Source organism: Juglans regia, chromosome 16 (genome assembly GCF_001411555.2).
Source record: "Juglans regia cultivar Chandler chromosome 16, Walnut 2.0, whole genome shotgun sequence".
In the NCBI taxonomy this organism is placed as follows: Eukaryota; Viridiplantae; Streptophyta; class Magnoliopsida; order Fagales; family Juglandaceae; genus Juglans; species Juglans regia.
In genome coordinates this window covers 3992002-4016601 of record NC_049916.1, presented here as the reverse complement: position 1 = coordinate 4016601, position 24600 = coordinate 3992002, and the positions used below count along the sequence as shown (strand labels likewise).

Sequence of the window (24600 nt, the reverse complement as noted above, 5' to 3'; positions counted from 1 at the left end):
TTTTACGCTAGTATAATTTTTTTAATATTATTATTTTAAAATTTTAAAAAATTAAATTATTTATTATATTTTATATAAGAATTTTAAAAAATTATAATAATAAAATAAAATAATATAAAATTATTTTTTTATCCAAATTTACCTTAATGATTATACAGCGGAGTTTGATTAGAAAGGAAAGAAAAAATAAAAATAAATAAACAAAAATAGTGGTGGGACTTGGGAGGCCAAGCCTTGGGAGGACGTCACAAATTCCGTACATGTCCTTTTATCGAATAATGAATCCTAGCATATTAAAATAGAAGAAATCAACATCATTTTGAACATAAAAGACAAATTCAGTGCATTCTTTGTCTTTTCAAATGTATAAGTATGTCCCAATTATGATTTCTTTTTCAATGATTTGTTAGGGGAGGCATGAAGGTTGTGTATAAAATGCAGGAAGAAGTAATAGAAATAAAAGGAAGAAGGAGAAGAGTTAAATGGTGCGTAAATGAAACGGTGCATTTTAGTATAATAAAGTGATGCATTTAATAAACTTGAAATAATTCGTTAGACTCTTGTGAGATGATATAACTTACAAGAGTTGCAAATTAAGGAAAAGGGAAAGTAAAGCCTTTTGGGTCCTTAATCAACAACTATTGGCTTGCACGAATCAAGTCTTCTCTCAACTTTTTTTCCCACTCTGGAAAGCACATTGTGGTGAAGTGGTACGTCTTCTTCCTCTACCGAGGAAAGAAGTATTTTCTTTGCTTGTGAGTGCAAGCATAGTAATGCGATGGAGGAAATGGAGGAAGTGTAGAGGAGATTGAAGCTAAATGATGAGGAGGATTGTCCGATTGAGATTGGGAAAGATGTGTGAGGTTTGATGGAACCGAAGGGGAAAAGAAGTCTGGTTGGGAAGATAATCTTCGAGCACAGGATCGGGAAGGAAGTTGCTAGATCTATGATGGTAAAAGTCTGGAAGGTTAGTAAGCCTCTTGAATTTCAAGAAACTGGAGGTAATTGTTTTGTAATTATCTTTGTTAATCGGTGCGATAAGTTGAAGGTTCTTGATGGTTGTCCATGGTTGTTCGACAGTTACTTATTTGCGTTACTTGATTTTGATGGTAATGCAACCTAGTCTATTTGATTTTGATCATGCTTATCTGTGGGTGCAATTGTTAAATTTTCCTTTGAGTTATATGAATAAGCAGATGTGGGAACCAATTGGGAGTTCGATGGGGAAGGTTATGGAGGTTGATGTGCAGGAGGATGGCTCGGCTTGGGGGAGATGTTTGAGGGTGAAGGTGGAATGTGATTTGAGAAGACCTGTAGCTCGAGGTAGGACCATTGTTGTGGATGGAAGGAAAATGTGGGTACCTTTTCAGTATGAAAAGTTACCTAGATTATGCTTTAATTGGGAAGAATTGTCCATGGAAAGGATGGGTGTAAGGAGAGTGAAGGGAGTGTAGGCCAGTATGGTGTTTGGTTTCGAGCATTACCTCAAACTAGAAAATGATCAGCTAAGGTTGGAGAGCAGAAAATGAGAGGAGGAAGGGAGGAGAGGGGTGATTGTTCAAATACTAATCATGTAGATGACGAACAGGGAGGGGAGGCTTAGGGGGCAGGGAGGGTGGAAGAGGTAGTTATGGAGGGGAAGGGGTGAATAAAATGTGCTCTCAACTGGTTGAAGACCATGTGCTGTTTCTGAAACCTTAAGAATAGGTGATTCAATCTCCAATATGTGTGGAGACTAATGATCAAGAGGTGAATGAACTGAAGATTGGCTCGACTATATGTGTGGCTGATGTACAGACTGTTGTGCAGGAGAATAATTTGTTGATTGAGAAATTGAGCTCCAATGAAGCTGAGCAGAACCAGGATTATACAAGATCCTCACGATGGAAGAGGAGGGCTAGAACTAGGCCTAAGTCAGGTAAGTCTACTAGCTCAAGTTATGGCGTAAAAAGAGGTAATGAGTGTGTGGGGGAAGATGGTGATATGCGAGTGGAAGGGAAGAAAATGAGAAGTAGTGATGTTATGGTCTGTGATGACAGACTAGGGGTGGTGGCTGTTCTGTAGCACCACCTGGCATTATGAATACTATATGTTGGAATTGCCGAGGGATTGGGAACTCTCGGACAGTTCATGATCTTTATCTTTTGGTGAAGCATAAGAGGCCCAAAATTGTGTTGCTCATTGAAACATTAATAAAAGATGCTGCTGTTGAAAAATTAAAGAGGAGGTTAGGGATGGAAGGGTGTTGGGTTGTTAATCCTTTGGAAAGAAAAGGTGGTCTGGCCTTGTTTTGGGAGATGGAGGATGACGTAGTAATAGAGAGTTATTCACAGTGGCATATTAATGCCTCTGTTAAAGGTGGGGGTCAAGGAAGTTGGCATTTTACTGGGTTTTATGGACATCCTGATGCAAGCAATATGTGGTAGTCGTGGGAGCTTCTCAAGCAATTGTCTCCACCTGATGAAGGGGCATGGTGTATAGCTGGAGACTTCAATAGGCTGTTATCGTAAGATGAGAAATGGGGAGGCAATATAAGAGAGGAGAAGTTGATCTCGAGTTTTAGAGACGCTTTAGAAGTAAATAAACTGGTGGATGTGGGAATGAGTGGTAATTTTTTTACTTGTAGTAACATACATTTAGACCACACAATTACTAAGGAAAGGTTGGACATATAAGTGGTCAACAATGAATGGATTAATATGTTTGTGAAGGTTAAAGTGGAAGGGCTCATAGCAAGCAGGTCAGATCATCATCCAATCATGATGTCTGTGAGGAAGGATAGGAGGTGCTTCTCTAGAAGGCAGTTTTCCTTTAAGTTTGAGGCAAGTTGGATAAGAGAGGAGAAATGTGAAGAGTTAATTAGAACAGTTTGGGTTGATACTCCTCAGGCTGGAAGGGATCCTCTTGTGTGTGTTCAGAAGATGTTGAGAGAGTGTAGTGGTAAGCTGAGCATCTTTTAGAAGAAGGGAGGGTGAGAGATGTAATGATATTGAACAATTAAATAGAAGAATAAAGGAGCTACAAGATAGAGAGTGGCCTCATAATTTTGCAGAACATCACAGCTTGCAACAGGAGGTGGGTTTGTTATTGGAGAATAAGGATATAAGGTGGAGACAGAGGGCAAAAAGGAATTGGTATTCCTTAGGAGATAAAAATACTATGTTTTTCTCATACTTGTGTTAAGCAACAAAGAAAAAAGAACCAAATATCTTCAGTTGTGGATGCTGCTTCATTATTGAAAGAAGGGAATTGGAAAAGCCTTTCACAAGGGATGAAGTTGTGGCAACCCTTAAGCAGATGGGTCCCTTGAAAGCCCCTGGCCCTGATAGGTTTGGGGCATGCTTTTATCAAACCTATTGGCATATAGTAGGGGATAAGGTGTGTGCTATAGTGCTGAGTTTCTTGAATGGGGGTGCGTTTGAAAACTCCATTTATTTTACTTATGTGGCCCTTGCTCCAAAAGTGCCTGAGCCTAAGAAGGTTGGTGATTACAGACCAATTAGTTTGTGCAATGTTTTGTACAAGCTAATTTTGAAGACTCCTGCAAATAAACTTAAGTTGGTGATCGATAAGATTATTGCTAAGAATCAAAGTGTCTTCATCCTTGGTAGGTTGATCTTGGATAATGTAATAGGCTTATAAAACACTGCATTCGATGAAGACTAGATCTAAGGGGAAAGAAGGAAGTATGGCACTGAAAATGGACATCTCAAAGGCATATGATAAGGTTGAATGAGACTTTTTGAAAGTTGTCATGTAGAGAATGGGGTTTAGGGAGAGATGGATTGGGTTGATTATGGATTGTATAACTTCTGTATCTTATACTATGTTGGTGAATGGAAGAGCAGGTGATGTTATATACCCCTCACGAGATATTAGGCAAGGGAATCTAATATCCCTTACCTGTTTTTGTTGTGTAATGAGGGGTTGTATTAATGCAGCTAAGGATAAGGGTGAGGATAAGAGGAATGATTGTTGCAAGAGGAGGTATAAGGGTCTTCATCTCCTTTTTGATAATGATTGTATTATCTTTGCAATAGCTAAGTGGCTTGAGTGGTTGAAGGTTAAGGAAATCCTAAGGGTATATGAAGTAGCTTCTGGTCAGTGTATGAATTTACAAAAAACCACTGTGATGTTTAGCTCTCGAGTTAGACAGGAAGAAAAGGAAATGATTGTGCAAGATCTTGAGGCAAGGGTGCATAGTAGCTATGAAAAATATTTGGGGTTGCCTAGTATGGTTGGAAGAGCCTGTTATGACACCTTCAGGAGGATCAAGGATAGAGTTGGGCACAAGGTTAATAATTGGAAAAATCAGTTCCTATCCCCTGCTGGCAAACAAGTGTTACTCAAAGCAGTTATTTAGTCCATACCTACCTACCATAGGAGTGTGTTTAGGTTGCCTAAGAGGTTGTGCAAGAAAATATCTGGTATTATGGCTAGATTCTGGTGGAGTTTTAAAAATAATGAGAAAAAAATTCAATGGGCCAGTTAGGAGAAGTTGGGTTGTGCAAAGATGGTTGGGATTCTTGGTTTTAGGGAATTGGAAAGTTTCAATACTGCTCTCTTAGCTAAGTAGTGTTGGAGACTTGTCACTAAGCCAGACTCTATTGCTGCTATGATGTTAAAGGTTAAGTATTACAAGAATTCTGATGTGCTGAGTTCTAAGCTGGGGCATGGACCTTCCATGATTTGGAGAAGCGTATGAGGATCTTTGAAACTACTAAAGGAAGGGCTTGTATGGAGAGTGGGCAATGGCTTGATTATTAAAGTGTGGGATGATAAATGGCTGCCCATTAAGCCTTCTCATTGAGTGCAGTCTTTGGTTAAGCATTTGAATGCTGAAGCAAATGTGGTAGAGTTATTAGGGAATGGTGGTAGTTGGGATATCAAGACAGTTAAGGCTACATTTACCGAAGAGAAAGTTGAAGTAATTTGTAATATTCCTTTGAGCTATACTGGTTTGGAGGATAAAAGAATTTGGACCTACTCTAAGAATGGGTGTTTTAGTGTTAAGAGTGCCTATCACCTTGATTTAAGCAGGAAGAATGATTGGAAAGGGGAATCATCTGATGGAGAAAGGTTAAAGAGGGATGGAGAGATTTATGACAGCTTAATACCTCGGGTGTGGTTAAAAATTTTGTATAGAAGGCTTTTAACAATTGCTTTCCCACAAAAAAGAGCATCTATAGAAGGAAGGTGGTGGAGAAGCCAATATGTCCTATTTGTTTGAGGGAGGATGAAACTGTTTACCATGCTTTGTAGAGTTGCCCTGCAGCTATGGATGTTTGGGCAGAGAGAGAGAGAGCCCAGTGCCGAAGTGGATGTCATCTGAGATGGGATTTGGTTGTAGTATGGAAGAAACTATTAGCTGAACTGCCTTTGGAAATGGTGGAGTTGGTGGTATTTGTCATGCGACATATATGGTTTAGAAGGAATGGGTGGATTTTTGAAGGAAATTTCAGTAGTTTTGGGATGATCTTTCAACAAGCAAAAGTAAGTCTCAATGACTTTCAACAAGCATAGCAGAGGGGATTAGAGAGAGTTGAACCTGCTGCAGTAGAGAGAAGGTTGGTTAAATGGGAAGCTCCAAGTGAAGGCTTTGTAAAGGTAAATTGAGATACTGCTTTTAAGGCAAACCAGAGAAGGATGGGGGTTGGAGTGGTTATTAGAGATGAGGAAGGGAATGCGTAGGTGTCTCTATGTTTGCCAAGAGATTGTGTTCAATCTGCTGTGATTGCTGAAGCTGATGCATTATGGAGGTCTCTATGCTTATGTGCATAACTCAATATACAGAAGGTTATACTCGAAGGGGATTTGTTGGAGGTTATTAAAGCTGTAAATAACATAGAGGAATGCTTGGAATGGCATGGGTAGGCTATAGAAGACATTAAAAGGATTCTTTGTACACATCCAAATTGGATTCTTAAACACACATATAGAGAAGGGAATAGAGTAGCTCACTTTCTTGCACAATTTGCTGTAAATTCTAGTGAGGAGTTGGTATGTATAAAAGATGGCTCTGAGGGTTTTTTTTTTTTGTCTTACAAGATAAGTGTTGTAATGACTTTGTTACTAATATATGAAAGGTGAAGTTTTCTTGATTAAAAAATAAATAAATAAAATACTTACAAGAGTTGAGAAAGGTCTTAGTTCCCTTTCATGTATTAACATCGGGGCTGTGACATAGTTCTTAGAGTTTAGTGGCTAAAAACATTAGATTCCATTAATTGAAATTTCACCAAGATAACTGAAGTTTGATGTGGGGGAAAGAAGTGTTGTTTTACAAGGTCTTTACTTTAAAAATGTAGCGCCTCCGTTTAGATTCAAAAATGAATTTAGATGATTTTAGATGAGTTGAATAAAATATTATTAGAATATTATTTATAATATTATTATTATTTTGGGATTTGAAAACCCATTTACACCGGTTTGGTCTGGTTCAACCGGTAAATAGATTTTTTTTTTACACACCTACTTAAATTTGTGTATTTGTAAATTTTAAATTTTATTAAATGTCACTTTTTCTTCAGATTCAATTTTATATTTACACATGTAAAATTGAGTTTGACATCTTTTTTTCCTATGTAAACTTGCTAGTTATGTTAGTATTGGATATCCATTTTTTTGCTATTCACAAATTACTAATTAATAGCTTTTATTCATTGAACAAATATCAACTTCACTTAGCATACTTTATTTTTTTAACATCCAAGACTTAACTTAAATTTGTAATTTTTATGTGCTTTAGGTTATATGATAAATGTTTTTTTTTAAATAAAAAATAAAAATTGGAGGTACTCGATCCTCTCGATACGTACAATTAATTTAGCTGTATTTTATGGCTATAGATATGCATTTAAAAGGGGTAACACATGCTGAAAAAAATATGTCACCAATTTACAAACCAAGTCAACAACTGCATGCATGCATGCAAGCTAAATCCCGACAATTTGCCCCATATAAAAATTTATTTAGCCAACACAAACTTGTGACAATCGATCTGACATATATATAAATATATATCTTTTAAATTTTAATTAATAGAGCTAATACAGCTTCATTATTATATTATATATTTTCTTTTTTGCAATAAAAAATGCAAATGCATGACATGATCCTTTTCAATATACATTGGTACTTAATTATATATATATTGAATAAAAGTACATGCATGAGTACGTGAGTTCATTTTTTATAACATAAATTTTATGATTTGATTTGGAATATAAATTTTAAAATTTAAATCTTATAAATCAAATGTTGCAATTTGGTATTATAATGCCATAATGAAATTTCAATCCACATGACTTATATTCTAAAAAGACTAATCAGTAATATAATTAAAGTCTCATTGGAACCTTATTATAATGAGCAAGAATTTCTCATTCCTAAACAATATGAGATCTCATACATCACCGACAATTATCTTTATCATATTGAGTATCACAATCTCCCCCTTTAAATTCTCATCATCCTTGTTGGGTCTATCCGTCGTAGGTGACACGACTCAAGTCTCACATTTCTAGTTGAGATATAGGCTCTGATACCATTTATAACACCACATAAAAGACTTCAAAATAACTAGTCAATGATATAATTGGAGTCCTATTAGAATCTTAATTATAAAAAGTAAGAAATTCTCGTTCTCAAACAATATAGTATCTCATACATCACATATATTTATCCTTATCGTATGAGGTATCACAAATACAAATTAATATTCTTGAATGATTTCAGAGTTCCTTTTGTTAGGCTTGTATTGTATTTTCAAATTCCAAGTCTCTCTCTCTCTATCCCTCTCCCCTTTTCATGTTTTGAGTTGTGAATCTCTTAAATTTAGGTATGATTTTGATACTATTCGAAAATAATATTATAATAGTTTATTAATGTTTGCGTTAGTACATTGTCTAAATACGAAATTTTATTTATTATCAAATTAAAGTCATTCATGTATAACACTCTGCGATGATCAGGTCATATGTTTTAAAAAATGTGGTAGTTAAGCTTACTTATATATGTTTGATAAAAGAAACTCATGTAAATTCTCTAAAAATGATTTGACATTATGTTCGACATGATTTATTGAACCGACGATCAATAAGTCATAGATCATATATATATCAAAATTTAATTTTCTTAACGCTTTTCTTTTTAATAGAAAGCATACTTCACTACAACAGTTTGGGTCTTTTGGAAAGAAAACTTTGGTACAAAAAGATAGGATTTTGTCCCAAAATGTATTTTCAAAAGGAAAAAAAGGGTCTCAAGGTCATTCCAATATTAGTGTCCCAAAAACATCTTTTGGTACAAAATTTTGTTGGACCATTTGATTACGATCGAATGGAAATTTTATTCTAGGACAATTTAATTTTGTCCCCAGAAAGTCGTTCAAAATCCTACAAAAATGGTTTGAACAATATGTATGTTTGAATGTGTAATTCATCGGTGGTTGATCGATACTTGTCTGTTCGACCAAATAGACATGAAGAAACGTTCGAACAAACAAATTAATGATTGAACATAAATTATATTAATTTTTAGGATTGAGTAAGAGGTTTGGACGTGTAATGAACAAAAGGAGTGAGTTGCCAATTCAAACGTGTTTGACCGGTTCGCAACGTTTGATGACCGTTCGAACTCTAACGTATGATATTTTAACAGTTATGTCCGATTTATATAAGTTCAAATGTTTGATGATCGTTCAAACAATTAATATTTGATTTTAATAAAAGGTTTAAAACAAAATAGATATTTATATTTAAAAAATACATTACTAATTGTTCAATATAAATAAAAATAATCTAATAAGTCCGAACTAAATAAATAAAATAGTAATAATACAAATAATATTATTCGTACAGAATTTTATAAATCCTAAAAGTTATGTAAAACACGAAAATTAATTACTTGGAGGTTTGAATTGTTGCATAAGCGTCTACATTTGAAGTTGCATCTTTCTCCTAAACTCTTCTTGTTGTTCTTCTTACTGTTTTATGTGCATCTCCATATTTGCTTGTTTCGTCAATTGAGCCTCTAACTCATGTTGTTTTGCAGTTAATTATTCGATCCTAGAATTTACATTCTCTAACGCAATAGCAGTAGTACTTGAAGTTGATGAAATGCTTGAAGGTTTTACACAGTGACCCAAACCTTTAAACATCCTGAACGTTGACCCAGAACTTATATAAAAATTTCAATATCTTAAGGAATTATGATATGATACAGCTTCAGCACAGGAGGCAACCATTTGATTCTACACACAACATAAAAAATTAATACTGATACAAAAATTTAAATATGTTTAATTAAAATAAATTATAATACTTACATAATTTTCACGAGCATCGAGATAAATCCACTCTCCATTACGATCAGTATGTGATGCATCATATAATTTTGTCAGATTATAATTGGTGTCTAACTCTTACTACAAGAGACATTGTTAAGATATAAAGTCAATACTAAAATTAGTACCTCCAAAAAACAAACTATATAGAATAAAAATAAATAAAGAGTACATTACCAATTTCAAAGTGAGGCGATGAAAAGATCTTGAGTTTGGATGATAATGAATCTTCAACTTCGTTCTATTTGTTTTGTTTGTAAAACTTCACTCCTACATAGAAATTGTAAATATTAGTAAGTGAAAATTATAAATAGGACACATAAAGAATTCATTTAATTTACCTTATATGATAAATCCTCAAACATGTCGTAAAGTTTTTTCCAAGCTAAAGGTCGAACATCCTGAAAAGGATGCTGGCATGTATTTTCCTTGTTCTTGTATTTCTTGTGAGGCTCGTAACACCTCGCTTTATACTTGCAGAATGCATTATACGTCAACTCATCGACAGTCTTATGCTCATCTCTCTGACCAAAATTTAGTTCCAAGTCATCATTGAAAAAGTATATACACAAAGATATTATCATTTGGAATATTAAATAATATCAATATAATTTTTTTTATAATAATAATAATAATATTTATTATTTAAATATTACTTACCATTTTTTAACTCATGGTTGTTTAAGTAGAATACATGAGATGCTTGGAAAGCCAAAGTAAAATAATCATCTTCATACTATTTTTTTGATATATTAATACTCAGAAAATATTTATCATGGCATTTTCCCCTTTGATGATTGCTTAAATCCCACTAATCACACTTAAATATATAAACCACAAGCTCCCCTACATATCTCATTTCAATTATATCTACGATAACTCCATAAAAATCAACGTTGTCTCCATCATGACTCATTTCAACAAAGACACAATTATTTTGTGTTTCCTATAGAGTTCTCGATCAATTGTGTGATATTTACTTCCTGAAGAAATACAAATAGAATATCAAACAACGCATCTCTAGGGGCCATGCGCCAGTGCATGTAATTCGTCTGATATATCATTTGGATTACTCGCATGCATTTGTACAACCTACATATTAAATAAAGCATAAACATTCAAAAATAAACAATCCAATCTATTTTTTAATTTAGTGCAAACTCGCATCGGTATTAATGTTATTACATGTTGTTCGAACCATTTAGGAAACTGATGTTCATGTCTCTGGTCTATATCATTTACTCTCAGTTCTTTGAGCACGTTAATATGATCACTGAAATTAAACACATTACCAACACATTTATATTCGTATAATTTTTTAAAGTAAATTATAATATTAATTAATAATTAATTTGAACTTACTTCAGGTGGCTCTCTATCTTAAGGTAATTGTTTAGCACGTATTATTGAGCTTTCTCGAATTCCCTTCCACACAAATCATAACCACGTTGAGCACCAAGGGAACCCAACATCGTAAACGACTCATTTCTGTTCAAAATAAAAAAGCATTCGAACGATAGTCGTATCGACGCCATTTCACCGACGTATCATCGTCACCATCGATCAACAGTACCACTATCCAAGAGGTACATTTTTTATTTCGTATTTTTGTACTTTTGTTGTTATTTTCCATTATTGTTTAGAATTTATATAAAACTCATTCTAAGTTTATATTTAGTACTCTAGGGCTGCAAAACACAAGGCCGAAATGGTTTTATGGACATTTCGGCCTTGTGTGTGTTATTTTGTTGAAGAAATGAAAGGATCCTTTCAATTGAATGGCCAATGAGTCTACTTAGCCATTGCTAAGCTCAATCCAGTTACCGTTCAAATGTTTCTAATACCGTTTGAATGGTTAGAACCCAAAAGTCATTCTTGAGAATGGTGTCTATACCATTCGACTGCCTATATCCAAATCGTTCGAACGCCTTCATTAGTTCGAACGTAAGATACTGAGTTCAAATGATTAAACACAAAAAACATATTTAAATTGTTTCATTAATTATATAATTTTATGATTGTTTTGTATATTATATTTTGTAACTAATCTTTTTAATTTTATTATTTAAATTTCAGGTTGAAATGTTTGCTAGGGGAAGGTCAAAGCTTGCCAAACTAGGGGAACTAGGTTCTTTTAGCAGTACGGTCGATACATTGTTAGGCCATAAAGTTTTATTAGAGCGTCATGTGAAGATCGATGATTTTCAGGATCTTCTCTTCGAGGGCCGCTCCTTGACATCGATGTTCTGGACCACAGGACGAGGCATTCTAATTCGTGGCATATATTGATTTCATCACCGACTTTTATAGAGGGCATCATGTCTCCAGTCTGGATGCTGATGATAAATATATTATTAGCGTATGAGGTATTTCATTCCCATTCTCGGTAGACATACTTTTCGATTTTATCAGCGTTGCTTGTTTGGAGACTGCATATCCAAATGTGGTGCCCAAGAAGTCTATAGCTGATGAGGAGACATATGAGGATGAGGACATTGATCCTGATGGACTTGATGGCCTCTCAGCTGCTAAGGTGAGGCAGTTGGTTGTTGGTCCAAATGCTCCTCCTTATGATGGGATGAAGAGTATCAAACAAGTTCATTTATTAGATTTTTTCAAGATTATCATCTTAATCATCGCCCACAACATTGACCATTGGCAGCACAAGACGTAGGTTGGCATGGATAGGGCAAGATTTATGATACATGTCACTTGTATGATGCCTATCGATCTAGTGCGGTATATATATTCACTAGGACACAATCAAAGGTTTCTTACGTTACGATAGATATTTTGTCATTCGGCCTCCTAATCACATGATTCCTATTGTTGGTTGCGGTCTTACCTGATGTCGCTGAGCATATTCAAGAGCCGATTGGACCAATCAACGCCTTCACCCTATCAGGGAGCACGGGACACTTGAGACTTCGTATTCGTGCTCCAACTATAGAGCCGGTTGATACTTAGACCAGATATGCACACCCGACCGATCATGGAGTATCGGTCGGTCAGACATCCACGCAGCCCAATGCATCATGCATTGTTACTACTGATCAAATTGCTAGTATAGTGCGTACATAGATCCAAATTGCCTTCTGTAGCTTACGTACAGAGTTCACAAGTGTCATTGATCACTTAGGAGACGATATCTACTCGATTGATACAGATAGAGGCAAAAATAGATGCGATCGAGGATGTTCTCAAAGAGTTGGGAACATAGTATTTTATATCTTTCATTTATATTTTGTTTTATTTTTGGTATTGACAATATTTGATGTTTTGTAAGTTTAATTAATTATGCATTATATCCTTATTTTATAAATTAATTTTTTATTACTATTATTATTTCTTTAATTGATTAAATGTTTTATTAAATTAGTGTCACCATTTGAACACATTATTACCATTTGAACAATAACTGACAGTTTGAAAATTGGTGATCTACATGTTCGAACAGTCTAGATGGATGTTCGAATGGTAAATCAGCTTCCTGCACTTAACCCGCCAATTTTTTTTCCAATTGCAAATAGTTATTTTACGAGGGACGAAATTTATCGTCCCCACATTAGAATGGGAAGCATGTTTCATAATGTTTTTGGAACAAAATCAAAATTTCATCCTTACATCTTAAATTTTGGGATGATTTTCATTTAGTTCCAAAGAAAAATTATTCCAAAAATTCAAAATTATTGTAGTAGGATAATAAGAGGATAATAAAAAAAAATAGATAATGAATACATAATGCCAGAAGTGGGCACATTTAAGAGTCATACAGTCATTTAAAAAAAGTTTACTACTCCCAAGAATCCTGATCTACTTTAGACGTGGCCAATAACACCACTAATGGATTTCCTTGTATACAAAAGAAAGAAATACATAGGATACACAAGTACAAGTTTTATACATTGCAATGCATTCCATTTCTTTTCACATAGACTCTAATAGCCAATGCTCTAATATCAGTTTGACATGTTCCTAAAGAAAACATCGCCACAACTTTCAAGTCTCAACGTTATAATTTTCAGTTAAAGTTTACCAATATTTCACTAGGAGCTAGATCAGGTCATCTTTTTTAATAGGAAAATATTATAGTCATAAAGAGATTACACAAAAATAATTTTACAAATTGATATGATTAGATGTGATTCATTATATTATAAAACTATTTTTATTATAAAGTAGATCTAATAGACCATATGAAATCATGTCAATTTATAAAATTATTTTTATTTAATATCTCTGTAGTTATAACAGTTATGGAAGACATGTCTCTTTTGCGAATTTCCCGAGGCTGAAATTATGGCCGGGGCTTTGCTTCTCTTCGCTGCCTATCAGGAATACGCGCTTCATGAATGCAACTCACGCATATAATTGTACGTACTTCAGAATAAAGTTGACTGTGTTAAGTAGCAAGAAGCCATTGAACAGCACCGATCATGCAATCAATATCTTGAGGACTGTCGCTGAGTGTGCACCAGCGGTTCCAATTTCTGCATTGCTTTGATGTATATTGTCATATCAATATTGTTGTCTGCGAGTACGTGGTGAAAAAGTCTCCAGCAAAGATGATTGAAGTGGGGTCTTTTAAAGTTAATAAGCCAGTGTCCAGTGCTGATGAGATTAAAGGCGGCGTAGCTGATGGATGCACATTCAGGGGGGGTTTAAAGGTGAATTGAATCTTTGAAGTTCACCCCATCGCTCGGATCGTGATGAAAAACGCGAATGATAATTTCAACTGCTCGCTGCTACTTACAAGAGGGGTTTCACCGTAGGCAGTGCAGAATGAACTGCATTTTGCGGTGCGTTGAGGTCTAGTTGGGGTTGACACAACAATTGACCAGAACACGACTCGTTCTATAGCTTGGTGGGTCATAATCTTGGGGGAGGTCGGATCACGGCCGGAAGTGTTTGTTGAACTGGAAGTGAGCAACATCCTAATTAGAAGGCTTCGGGTGTAAGGAAAGAGGCACCAAAGAAAAAAGCTAGCTGATCGACCAACCAGAAGATGTTGTTGTTGAACATTGGGATTTTAGTTCATTGGCAGCAGGGTCTCGGGTTGTGGCAATGAAGAAGAAAGCTACTTTTGTACGTCAAGCTGCAACTTATGGGGCTGCCGGTATCACCCGTGATCTTCCACCAATTCCCAAGTTTTAAGGCCCTACATTCAAACAAGAGTTGGGATAATTTTTGTAAGCAGACATGGAGGTGCCAAATGATTCCATCGATAAGAGCTCTTGCCTCCAACTCAAAACAGAACAGAACAGAACATTCCTTCCTCAACCCAAGGCCAAAGGCAGAGAGAAGGAGAAAGAAAAAGGTAAGGGGAATGTTAAAGACCCTAAAAGAACAAAAAGATAATACATGTTTCTATTGCATTTTCATTTATTTACTTTCCCCTTTTTTCTTTTTCTCCAATATTATCTTCGCATGGAAGAGCAAAATCTTTGTATCTTAAGCAAGCAAAGTCACTACTATCCATTTACTGACAGTTTAGATAAATCATGACTTGAGAAACTTGTCTTTAAATTGGTATGCAGAAAAATACTTCACTTTCAACCTTAAGTGCTTAACATTGCAACACGAACACTTCCATTCGATGAATGACTCAAGTCCAAAGTGATTTAAATACATACATCAGCATTATTTTCTCATCAACTTCTCCTTCAGCCTCTTGACTGCAGCCTTCAGTGTTTCCTCATCCTTGCAGAATGTAAATCGCACCAGATTCTTTCCATCTTCAGGGTTTAAGTAAAATACGCTGGTCGGAATTGCTACAACCCCAACTTCCTTGATCAGATACTCGCAAAAAGCAACATCATTTTCCAGCCCAAAAGGGGTATGATCTACAACCACAAAGTAGGTTCCACTTGATGGAAATACCTTGAAACCGACAGCCTTCAATCCCTCCACCAGAATTGCCTTCTTTGCCATGTAATCTCTCTTAAGCTCCGCATAGTAAGACTCTGGGGCTCTAAGTGCAACTGATGCGGCCCACTGCATTGGAGTGGAAGTAGAAAAAGTGAGGTAAGAATGTGCCTGCCGCACTCCCCACGTCAAATGCGGAGGAGCTATTGCCCACCCAATTTTCCACCCTGTTAAGGAGAATGTCTTACCCAACGAATTCATAGTAACAGTACGCTCATACATTCCTGGAAGAGATGCCATGGAAATGTGATCCATTTCAAAAGCCAACTTATCATAAACTTCATCTGCGAAAACCAATACATCATTCTCAATGCAGAGAGATGCAATCAGATTGAGTTCTTCTCTGGTGAACATCTTTCCAGTTGGGTTATGGGGAGTATTCATAAGTATTGCACGTGTATTCTTTGAGATAGCAGACTTCAGCTCATTGATGGGGACAGCAAAATCTGGTGGGCGCAACGTTACACATTTAATATTGGCACCAGCCATGGAGAGAGTGGCCTCATATGAATCATAAAAGGGAGCAAAGAGGATCACCTCATCCCCAGGATTTATCAACCCTAAGATAGTAGAAGCAATTGCTTCAGTGCAACCAGAGGTAACAGTAACTTCTTTATCAGGGTCCACCAGAAGTCCAGTGTCTTTCTTGAACCGTTCGGCAACAGCATTGTTTAATTCTGAAACTCCAAATCCACGAGCATATTGATTTTTTCCATCCTTAATGGCTTGAATTGCTGCTTCCTTTACAAACTCAGGACCATCAAAGTTGGGAAAGCCTTGGCCAAGGTTAATTGCCCCATGCTTGATGGCAAGACTACTCATTTGTGTGAAAATTGTCGTTTTGAACTTCTCCAACCGCTTTGCAACCTGACAAAAAAAGGCCAATTCATTAGAATTAGGAATAGTTGACAGAATAAAATAATGACAAACAATTCATTTCCTTTTCTTAGAAAAGAAAACTGAATAGAAGGTTTAGCCATAAAAAAGGCACTGCACAATGCTCGAAAGGTTATTTTATCAACTTCAAACATCTAGTTTAGAACCTTAGATGTCAAAAGCTTCTGGACGTAATACATACAATGAGAGGCCGAATTACATAATGCTAAAACTAAAACAAGACGGACAGGAGGCTCCATTTGGATAGTGAAAGTGTTTCATCTCATCATTACAAATTTCTCAAAATTTCACAAAATATAATAAACAGTTTAACTTTTTCAAATCTCAAAACAATAATAATATTAAAAAATAATATTCTAATAATATTTTATTCAACTTTTATCTAAAACCATCTCATTTCATCTCACTATCCAAACCGCACTAGAGAGAGAGAGATGCCAGCAGATACTTGTTGAAGAACATAGTTCCCGATGACCCAATACGTGGGAATTCCTTGGCTTCTGTCAACATTTAAACGCGTTCATCTCATTTAAAAATCCAAGCACTGAATTCCCTAAGAAGATTGGAAAGGGATATTGGACCATTTGAAAATTAACTTTTGAATTGATCATAATACGATATGTTTCAGCTTCAGGAGGAGGATTTCATAAAACCAAATATTGTAGCTAACTTTTGAATTGAATTATAGTCAATATGGTAATATTTGCAATGACTCAGGAATGGCCATGTAGCACATTTTCTCTGAACCTTTTCCTTTCTGAAAACTTCTAACAGAAGAAAAGCCTCAATTTCTTCTAAAAGTAAAAGTTGCGTATAGCAAACAGAGCCCCGCAATTCCGCTAAAGTGGGCAAGTGAATCGTGGGAAGGACCTTATATTTTCCATTGAAAAACAAAATTAAAGAACCAATAAGTAGCATAGAGATAACAACGATTGTGGGGGAAGTTGGTTAAATTAATTTTTTATTCGTAAAGAAATATTTAGATTGTATGAAGAAAAGAAAGAAAGGCACGCTTAATTACCAAAGAAACGAAATACCAACCTATTTCCCAATCAAGCCATTCTTTTTAGATTGACATCAAGTATACAAATTACAAAGGCTAAAACTAGGAAGACATTTTTCTTATATTTACCAAAAGGGAGGAAAACCCATTTCATTTCAAACCAGACGCCAATATATATATATATATATATAGCGGAAATCAAATTGGGTAATACCTGCAAAGGTTGAGGCGACTTGGGGATGGACTGGGTAGGAGCCGAAAAGGCGTCTTTCTCAGTAGAAACGGTGGACATGGCGGCGAAGAAAGATGGGTAACCGCAGCTACGTTTGATTCCGCCCCTAAGCCTACCACCGAGGCTTTCGCTCAAGTGCTTGGAAATGGAAAGCAAGGTCAATGACAATGGCTTCAATCGCATTTCAGGACATGTCCAGATTCATTTGACTGATGTTTCATGGGTTGTACAGCGGAGTTCGATTAGAAAGGAAAGAAAAATTAAAAATAAAAATAAATAAACAAAAATACTGAGCTCTGTATAGACCTGCGGCTGCGCAGCGGGGAATCAAGTGAGGTGGTGGGACTTGGGAGGATAGGGTGTGGGGCCAAGCCTCGTACATGGTTTCATGCCACCGCCATCTGCCACGTTGGCATTGAATATTTAACCATTTGGTTTGCTGCCTCTCATTGGGTTTTCTAACTTGGGAGGACAGGGTGTGGGGCCAAGCTTGACATTCGTTGGATTAACCCAATTGTTTTTTAAATGAAATATTATATATAGAAGTCATTGTTTATTGAAGTCAATTTTACACACATTAAATATCAAAATATACACTACATGTTTGAGAGGGAAAACGAGAGAGAGCAGAGAGAGCAGAGATGAGAGAGAGAACGAGAGAGAGAGCGAGAGCGAGAGCAGAGATGAGAGAGAGAACGAGCGAGAGATGAGAGAGTGAGTGCGACGAGAGAGAGAGCAGAGATGAGAGAGAGAGCGAGAGCAGAGATGAGAGAGAGCGAGACGAGAGATGAGAGAGAGAGCGAGACGAGAGAGAGAGAGAGCAGAGATGAGAGAGAGAGAGAGAGCAGAGATGAGAGAGAGAGCGGAGATGAGAGAGAGAACGAGCGAGAGATGAGAGAGTGAGTGCGACGAGAGAGAGAGCAGAGATGAGAGAGAGAGCAAGAGCAGAGATGAGAGAGAGCGAGACGAGAGATGAGAGAGAGAGAGAGCGAGACGAGAGAGAGAGAGAGAGCAGAGATGAGAGAGAGAGCGAGAGCAGAGATGAAAGAGAGCGAGACGAGAGATGAGAGAGAGCGAGTAGAGAGAGAGCAAGACAAGAGAGAGAGAGACCGAGAGCAGAGATGAGAGAGAGAGCGAGAGCGAGACAAGAGATGAGAGAGAGCGAGTAGAGAGAGAGCAAGACAAGAGAGAGAGAGACCGAGAGCAGAAATGAGAGAGAGAATGGAGATGAGAGAGAGCGAGACGAGAGAGAGAGCAGAGATGAGAGAGAGAGCGAAGATGATGAGAGAGAGTTGATGAGAGAGAGAGATGAGAGAGAGAAGCCAAAGGAAGAAAAAAAAACAATTGGATGAAAGGCATCCACGTAGTGTATGTATTGTGTGCACCACTACAGTGGATGCCGTATAGCACTTCTCTTTTTAAATACCGACCAACAAAGACCCATCTGATTTGTGAATAATTCTACTTAACATTTCATATACTACACATCTTTTTTAATTTTTTTTCTTTTTTTTATTAAAAAGTATATGGTAGAGTAAAACATTTCAATTAATTTAATAAAAATAAAATAAAATAAGAATTTAAAATATATAAAATAGAATGATGAGTATCATCCTTCTAATTATTTGGCATGGACCAGCTCAGGACTCTTTTGTTTGTGGGCTAATTAAATGTTTTGGGCCCATACATAACAAGATGGGCCGACCCATTTATTTATTGAAGGGATTCAACTACTTCTAGCCTGTCTAACAAGTGACAATTAATCCATGAGTAATGTCATTATGTCTCTTAATTTATGTCATTCACATTACTCCCTTGACATTTGACTTATTTAAAATTATATATTCAAAATAAAATAACGCCTAAAAACACAAAATAATGAAGACTAAAACTCTAAATTTTATCTATCATTTTATGTTTATGTTTTTAATTTTTTTAATAAGTCACGTCGTGCCACATTGTGGTGTCACGTCAAGAAGGCAAAATGAATAATATAAATTAAGGAGTATAGTAGCATTACTCTAATAAAAGGAACGGAATTAATTGTATCCCCTGCATGCAATCACTATCTCCATATATTTGCAGCAATCTTAGTGTAATAATCTATACAAAGTCTCAAATATACAAATTTAGTACGTGTCCTTTTATCAAATAATGAATCCCACCATATTAAAATATAAGAAATCAACATCATTTTGAACATAAAAGACAAATTCAGTGCGTTCTTCATCTTTTCCAATGTACAAGTATGTCCCAATTACGATTTCTTTTTCAATGATTTGTTAGGGGAGGCATGGAGGTTGCGAATAAAACGTAGGTAGAAGTAACAGAAATAAAAGGAAGAAAGAGAAGAGTTAGACGGTGAGTAAATGAAATGGTGCATGTTAGTATAATAAAGTGATGCATTTAATAAACTTGAAACGATGTGTTAGACTCTTGTAAGATGATATAACACGACAAGAAAAATAGTCTTTTTTAACTCTAAAAAGCGTTGGAAATAAGCCCTAAAATCGCCGGATTTGATATTTCTCAGCCATTTTTACTGCACCGAATGTTCATTGCCACCGAATGTTCATTGCAATTGTCTGCTCAATTATAAGTTAAACCAGTGAACTTCAAAAATTGCCTCGATGATTTTTTTTCACCACAAATTCTAAATAAAACACTGCAAATAGCCATTCGGTTTGCATATTAAATCACCGGAAAAACTTCTTGCAATGAATTATAGTCGTCGTAAAAAATTAATAAATCGCCGTAAAAGAAGAGATGATCTATTCCAATAGCCTAATTAAATCGCTTGGAAAAATATTTGTGGCGGTTTATAGTTGCCGCAAATACTATAAAAATCGTCGATAAAAAGTAGTTCCAACGAAATGAGATCGCTAGAAATAAGTTTAATATGCAAAAAAAAAAATATTTCTGGCAAATCTTATTTGCGGAAAAGTTATTTCACAAAATTAAAAAAAAAAATCCACAAAATTAATTTTGATGAACTATACCCAAGCCATACTTCATATTAGAGACCTTTATATATAATATATGTATATATAACTCTAAGATATAATTAAAAGAAGGCAATACAATTTTCATCAGCATGTAAATCCCAGCATCTCTACTTAGTTAAAAGAAGGCAACACAATGTAGCAGCAGGACCCAAATTTTAAACCAACACATGACTACTTTTGAAACCTAGAGAAACCCAATTTCACCAATCCAAAACCACAACTCATGCACAAAACAGATGCACAAAAAAGACTCACAACCTAGATGTAGAGAAAAAATGTAAAGTCTGAAAGGTAAACAGCTCCCCAATTGATATCACACAATATAGGACAAGAAAATACCCAATAATTCTCTCTAAATATTCACAAGAAGGCTGCATGTTTATCTCACTCACATAGTCCCACGTTAGCATCTTACTTCAGCGTGGACTTTCAAAGATCCACATCAATACATAAGTCTCTTCAGGGATGGTTTAAAACCAGAAAGATTAAATCTAAGAAGTCTCATACTTTCTTTCCACTTCCCACACACCCCTCTCAGTTCCCTTACCAAGAATTACAGGCCTTGTTTTTCACAAAAGTTTAACAATTTCTTCATGACTAAGTAACAAAAGAAATGCTAATTGAGTAATGAAGAAATGACTTATCTGCTTTTCCATTGGCTCTTACCATTGCTGTGACTATAATAAGCCATATGATGAGAATATTCTTCTTCTACTCAATAAGATCACAAAAGACTTGAAAAATCCAAGAAATGCCAAAAAGAGCATGACAGCCACAACAATGGTAAGAGCCAGTCTTCTGCATAGCAGAACAGTAATAACAGAAACAGATAATGGAGAAGGTTAGACCAAAAAGCACAAACCAAATACAAGGGTTCCTCAGTCATTCATTAAAACAAATAAAAAATTATACAACTATGAGCAGCAACCCAAAACTGGTTATAAGCATTCAACAATTCTAAGCATGTAGTTGACATTTTCACATCATCTCTCTAATTTGAAGAAAATAAATAAAGCTTACCTGAGCCGATGTTATGACATTAGAACCCATAAGATCAAATAAATGCCTACTTTCCTCACAAAGATCTAAAATAGATACAAATAATAACTTAGTGTTACTCACATATCAGTAAAAACTAAAATATGAAAATATAAAAAGTTACCTACCTAAATTTGTTCCAACAAGAACAATATTTGGAACATTGGGTGCAAATTGACGAAGTTCAGGCATCCACTGTTGGGAAATTAGAACAAATAAATAACTTCAGTTACTGGTGTACTAAACCATTGGCACAAGAAGAAACAAGAGCACCATGCCAACTGACAATAGCTCAGTTTTGACATGTAGATCAAAGTAAAGAGTACAAGTATCTATATCATGGAATCCACAAAAAAGTATCTATGTCATTGAATGGGGGAAAACACTCTGCAAGCTTTAAGTTAGTTGCCTACTTTTTCCAAATATGATCTAAAATAGCAACAAGAAAAGTAAAGGGAAAAGAGCAAAAAAAAGTAATATAGGATAAAGTGAGAAAGGTATACCATTAAAGTCAATACCTTCTTATGAACATTTTCATAGCTTGCCCTACTGATTAATGAGAAAGCTAAGACAAACAAATCTGCACCTCGGTAACTCAGTGGTCTTAACCTGCTATAATCCTCTACATGCACAAGCAAGCCAAAAATAAAACATAAAGCAAAGGTAAATACTATTAAAATGGAATCAAATACCAAGTCTGTTAACAAAACGAGCATACATTTTATAGGATGAGAATTCAACTCAAAATATAGAAAGAAAAATGAGAGTAAACCACAGTAAACCATAGCTTGTTCAAGAATAATAGATGTAACTGCACTGGGAGGAAGCTGAGAAAGAGAGGATGAGGGAGGGAACACATTAGTTAAAAAGGAAAAGTCAAAGGCATTGGCATAATAAACTAGTATACTTTGTATAGTTCAAGAATATATAGCCAAAAGAAAAACAAAAGTTCAACAAAAAATAAAACCAAGTTTTCTAAAATATAAGGTAAAAAAATTAGAGATAATACAAGAAACTTAACCATAAGAAGTATGGATAATCAACTTCCTACAAATTCATTGGCCTAAAGACAATAAAAATGAAGTAGCCTCAAGTGGTGAACTGTAAATGCTGCAGTGTAAAGCTAAAAAGTTCACTAATTTGCCACTGGTAATTGACATATGCAGTTTCATTGAATATAAATCAACTAATATATGGTAATTGACACATGTAGTTTCAAATTAATGAAACAAGCTTACATGACTAAAGCAAAGTTATTTTTCAGGACAATATTTTATTCTGTTATTACATAACCAAACCAAAGCATATGGGATAATTTCAATTTAGTTTTGTGCATGCTCAGACAATCAGCTTGTTGAAAATATTTAAGATGTTTGAATATCTAATCCTTGTATCATGAACTGGTTCTTATTCCTTGTGACAGAGGAAGAAGATGTTTAATCATTGTATCATGATATTGATCTCCAAAAATCTATAAGTGTGATCTCAAATGTTCTAATCCTAGATCATATCAATTATGCTACAAAGGGAGAATCGGTAAAACTGGTTTTGCTAAAGTACAAGAAGTAAAAATAGGCATTTACATGAAGCTGGAAAAAGGTAAAGTTGATTTCCAATAATACATTACACATGAAACTATTTTCCAGTTATATATACGCCACTTATTAAGCGATGTTTATTACCGATAATTATACTAGTCATGCTAAAGTAACTACTAAATAAATTTTTGAGTTACCATATTCTTCAAAAGCAAGAACAACTTTGCCATGACAACAAGTTGCTAAATAAATTTGCAACAACATGGGTGTTTTACACAAAATACCATTAACTTTGCATCAAAGCACAAATTAATACAAAAGATCACTAATCATTCCTTCAATACAAGAATTAATACAAGATCCTGATACACAAAATAAAATCGTAATCCCCAAAAACATCAATGATATATGATTAAGATATAATATGAATAACTATGGATGCACAACCATTCTGATAAATAAAAAAAATCATGGAAATATTGTTTGGATTAGATCTGTATATAAGACTGTTTTAGCCATAAGGATCCCATTATAGTAGAAAATTATCTCACTGAATTATTAACTCATAGTGTTTTCAACTTTGTTAAATCCTTTAGTGGTGGAAACAAGCCAAGAGAACCATTCAAGTCACTACTGCTCCTACATATCAAAATCTAAAAAACATCCCACTCAAACCCATGCCAAATTCATGTAGCAAACAAAACCCTAGAGCTGCCAGTATAACACCTACATCATTCACACAAAAATTGAAACAAAATCCTAACTTCATGTTCATAACCCAGATCCATTAAAGTAGCAATCTAGTTCTAATTACCTCCATCACAAAGCACCTCACAAGTCTAAGATGAGAGCATGGTGGTTCTCGTGGCTAAGCAGGACCGAGGAGGCATACATATGAGAGAGAGACCAAGAGGTGCTCGGCGCAATGGAGTGGTTCCTGAGAGATTTAGCAGAGAGAGAAGCAGAGAGACTTTTGCCCTTGGGCTACTAAGCTAGGTGTGGAGGAGAAGGTGACTCCGATAGAGGACTATCGATGGTGTCGAGGTGTGAGTGGTGGAGAACGGTGCCCCTAGCGGCGGTGATTTCCAGAGAAATCCGAGAGAGAGAGAGGTGATGCCAGATTCAGGGAGGCAAGAGATTGGGCGGGGGTTGGGGGAAAAGGAGCGGGTGGCCTTCGAGGTGAGGTGGCGGTGGCATGGTGAGAACGTTGGCGACAGGCTATGCGCGGCGGCGTGGGTTGTGTGCGATGGAGGGATTGGAGAGAGAGGAGAGGGGGGGGAGACGGATGGAGGGAAATGACTGGAAAACGAGCGGGGTTTTTAATTTTATTAGCTTTTTGTTGCGAGTTCATTCGCCGCTAATAATATTTTAAGTGGCCAAAAAATATTTTACGGCGACAAATTTCGACGCAAAAATTATCTATTGTGGCGATTTTTGCATTCGACGAAAAGAAAATGCCACTATAGTAAAAAGTGTTTATTGTAGCGGAAAAAAGTCGCCGCAATAGCTATAAAAGTTGCCGCAAAAACTTAACAGTTAATTTTTCCATCACATTTTCCAAACTTGTGCTTTAATTCAGGGACCAAAGTTAAATCGCTGAAAATACATATTAATTG

At 35.7% G+C, this 24600-nt stretch overlaps 1 protein-coding gene across 2 annotated transcripts; it reads right to left on the bottom strand.

Moving 5' to 3' along the window:
- Positions 1-14835: 14835 nt before the first annotated feature.
- Positions 14836-24271, bottom strand: LOC118343702 (probable N-succinyldiaminopimelate aminotransferase DapC). 2 transcript variants are annotated; one of them, XM_035686788.1, is made up of 4 exons: positions 23799-24271; positions 21965-22068; positions 21575-21641; positions 14836-16138 (listed from the first exon to the last, which is right to left on the bottom strand). In XM_035686788.1, the coding sequence occupies exon 4, from the start codon at positions 16091-16093 to the stop codon at positions 14987-14989; it is 1107 nt and encodes a 368-aa protein (XP_035542681.1). In that variant the 5' UTR covers positions 16094-16138; positions 21575-21641; positions 21965-22068; positions 23799-24271; the 3' UTR covers positions 14836-14986. The 2 variants fall into 2 exon arrangements, with proteins under 2 accessions (XP_035542681.1, XP_018853214.2); XM_018997669.2 differs by lacking the exons at positions 21575-21641; positions 21965-22068; positions 23799-24271 and adding an exon at positions 17386-17881.
- Positions 24272-24600: the final 329 nt, after the last annotated feature.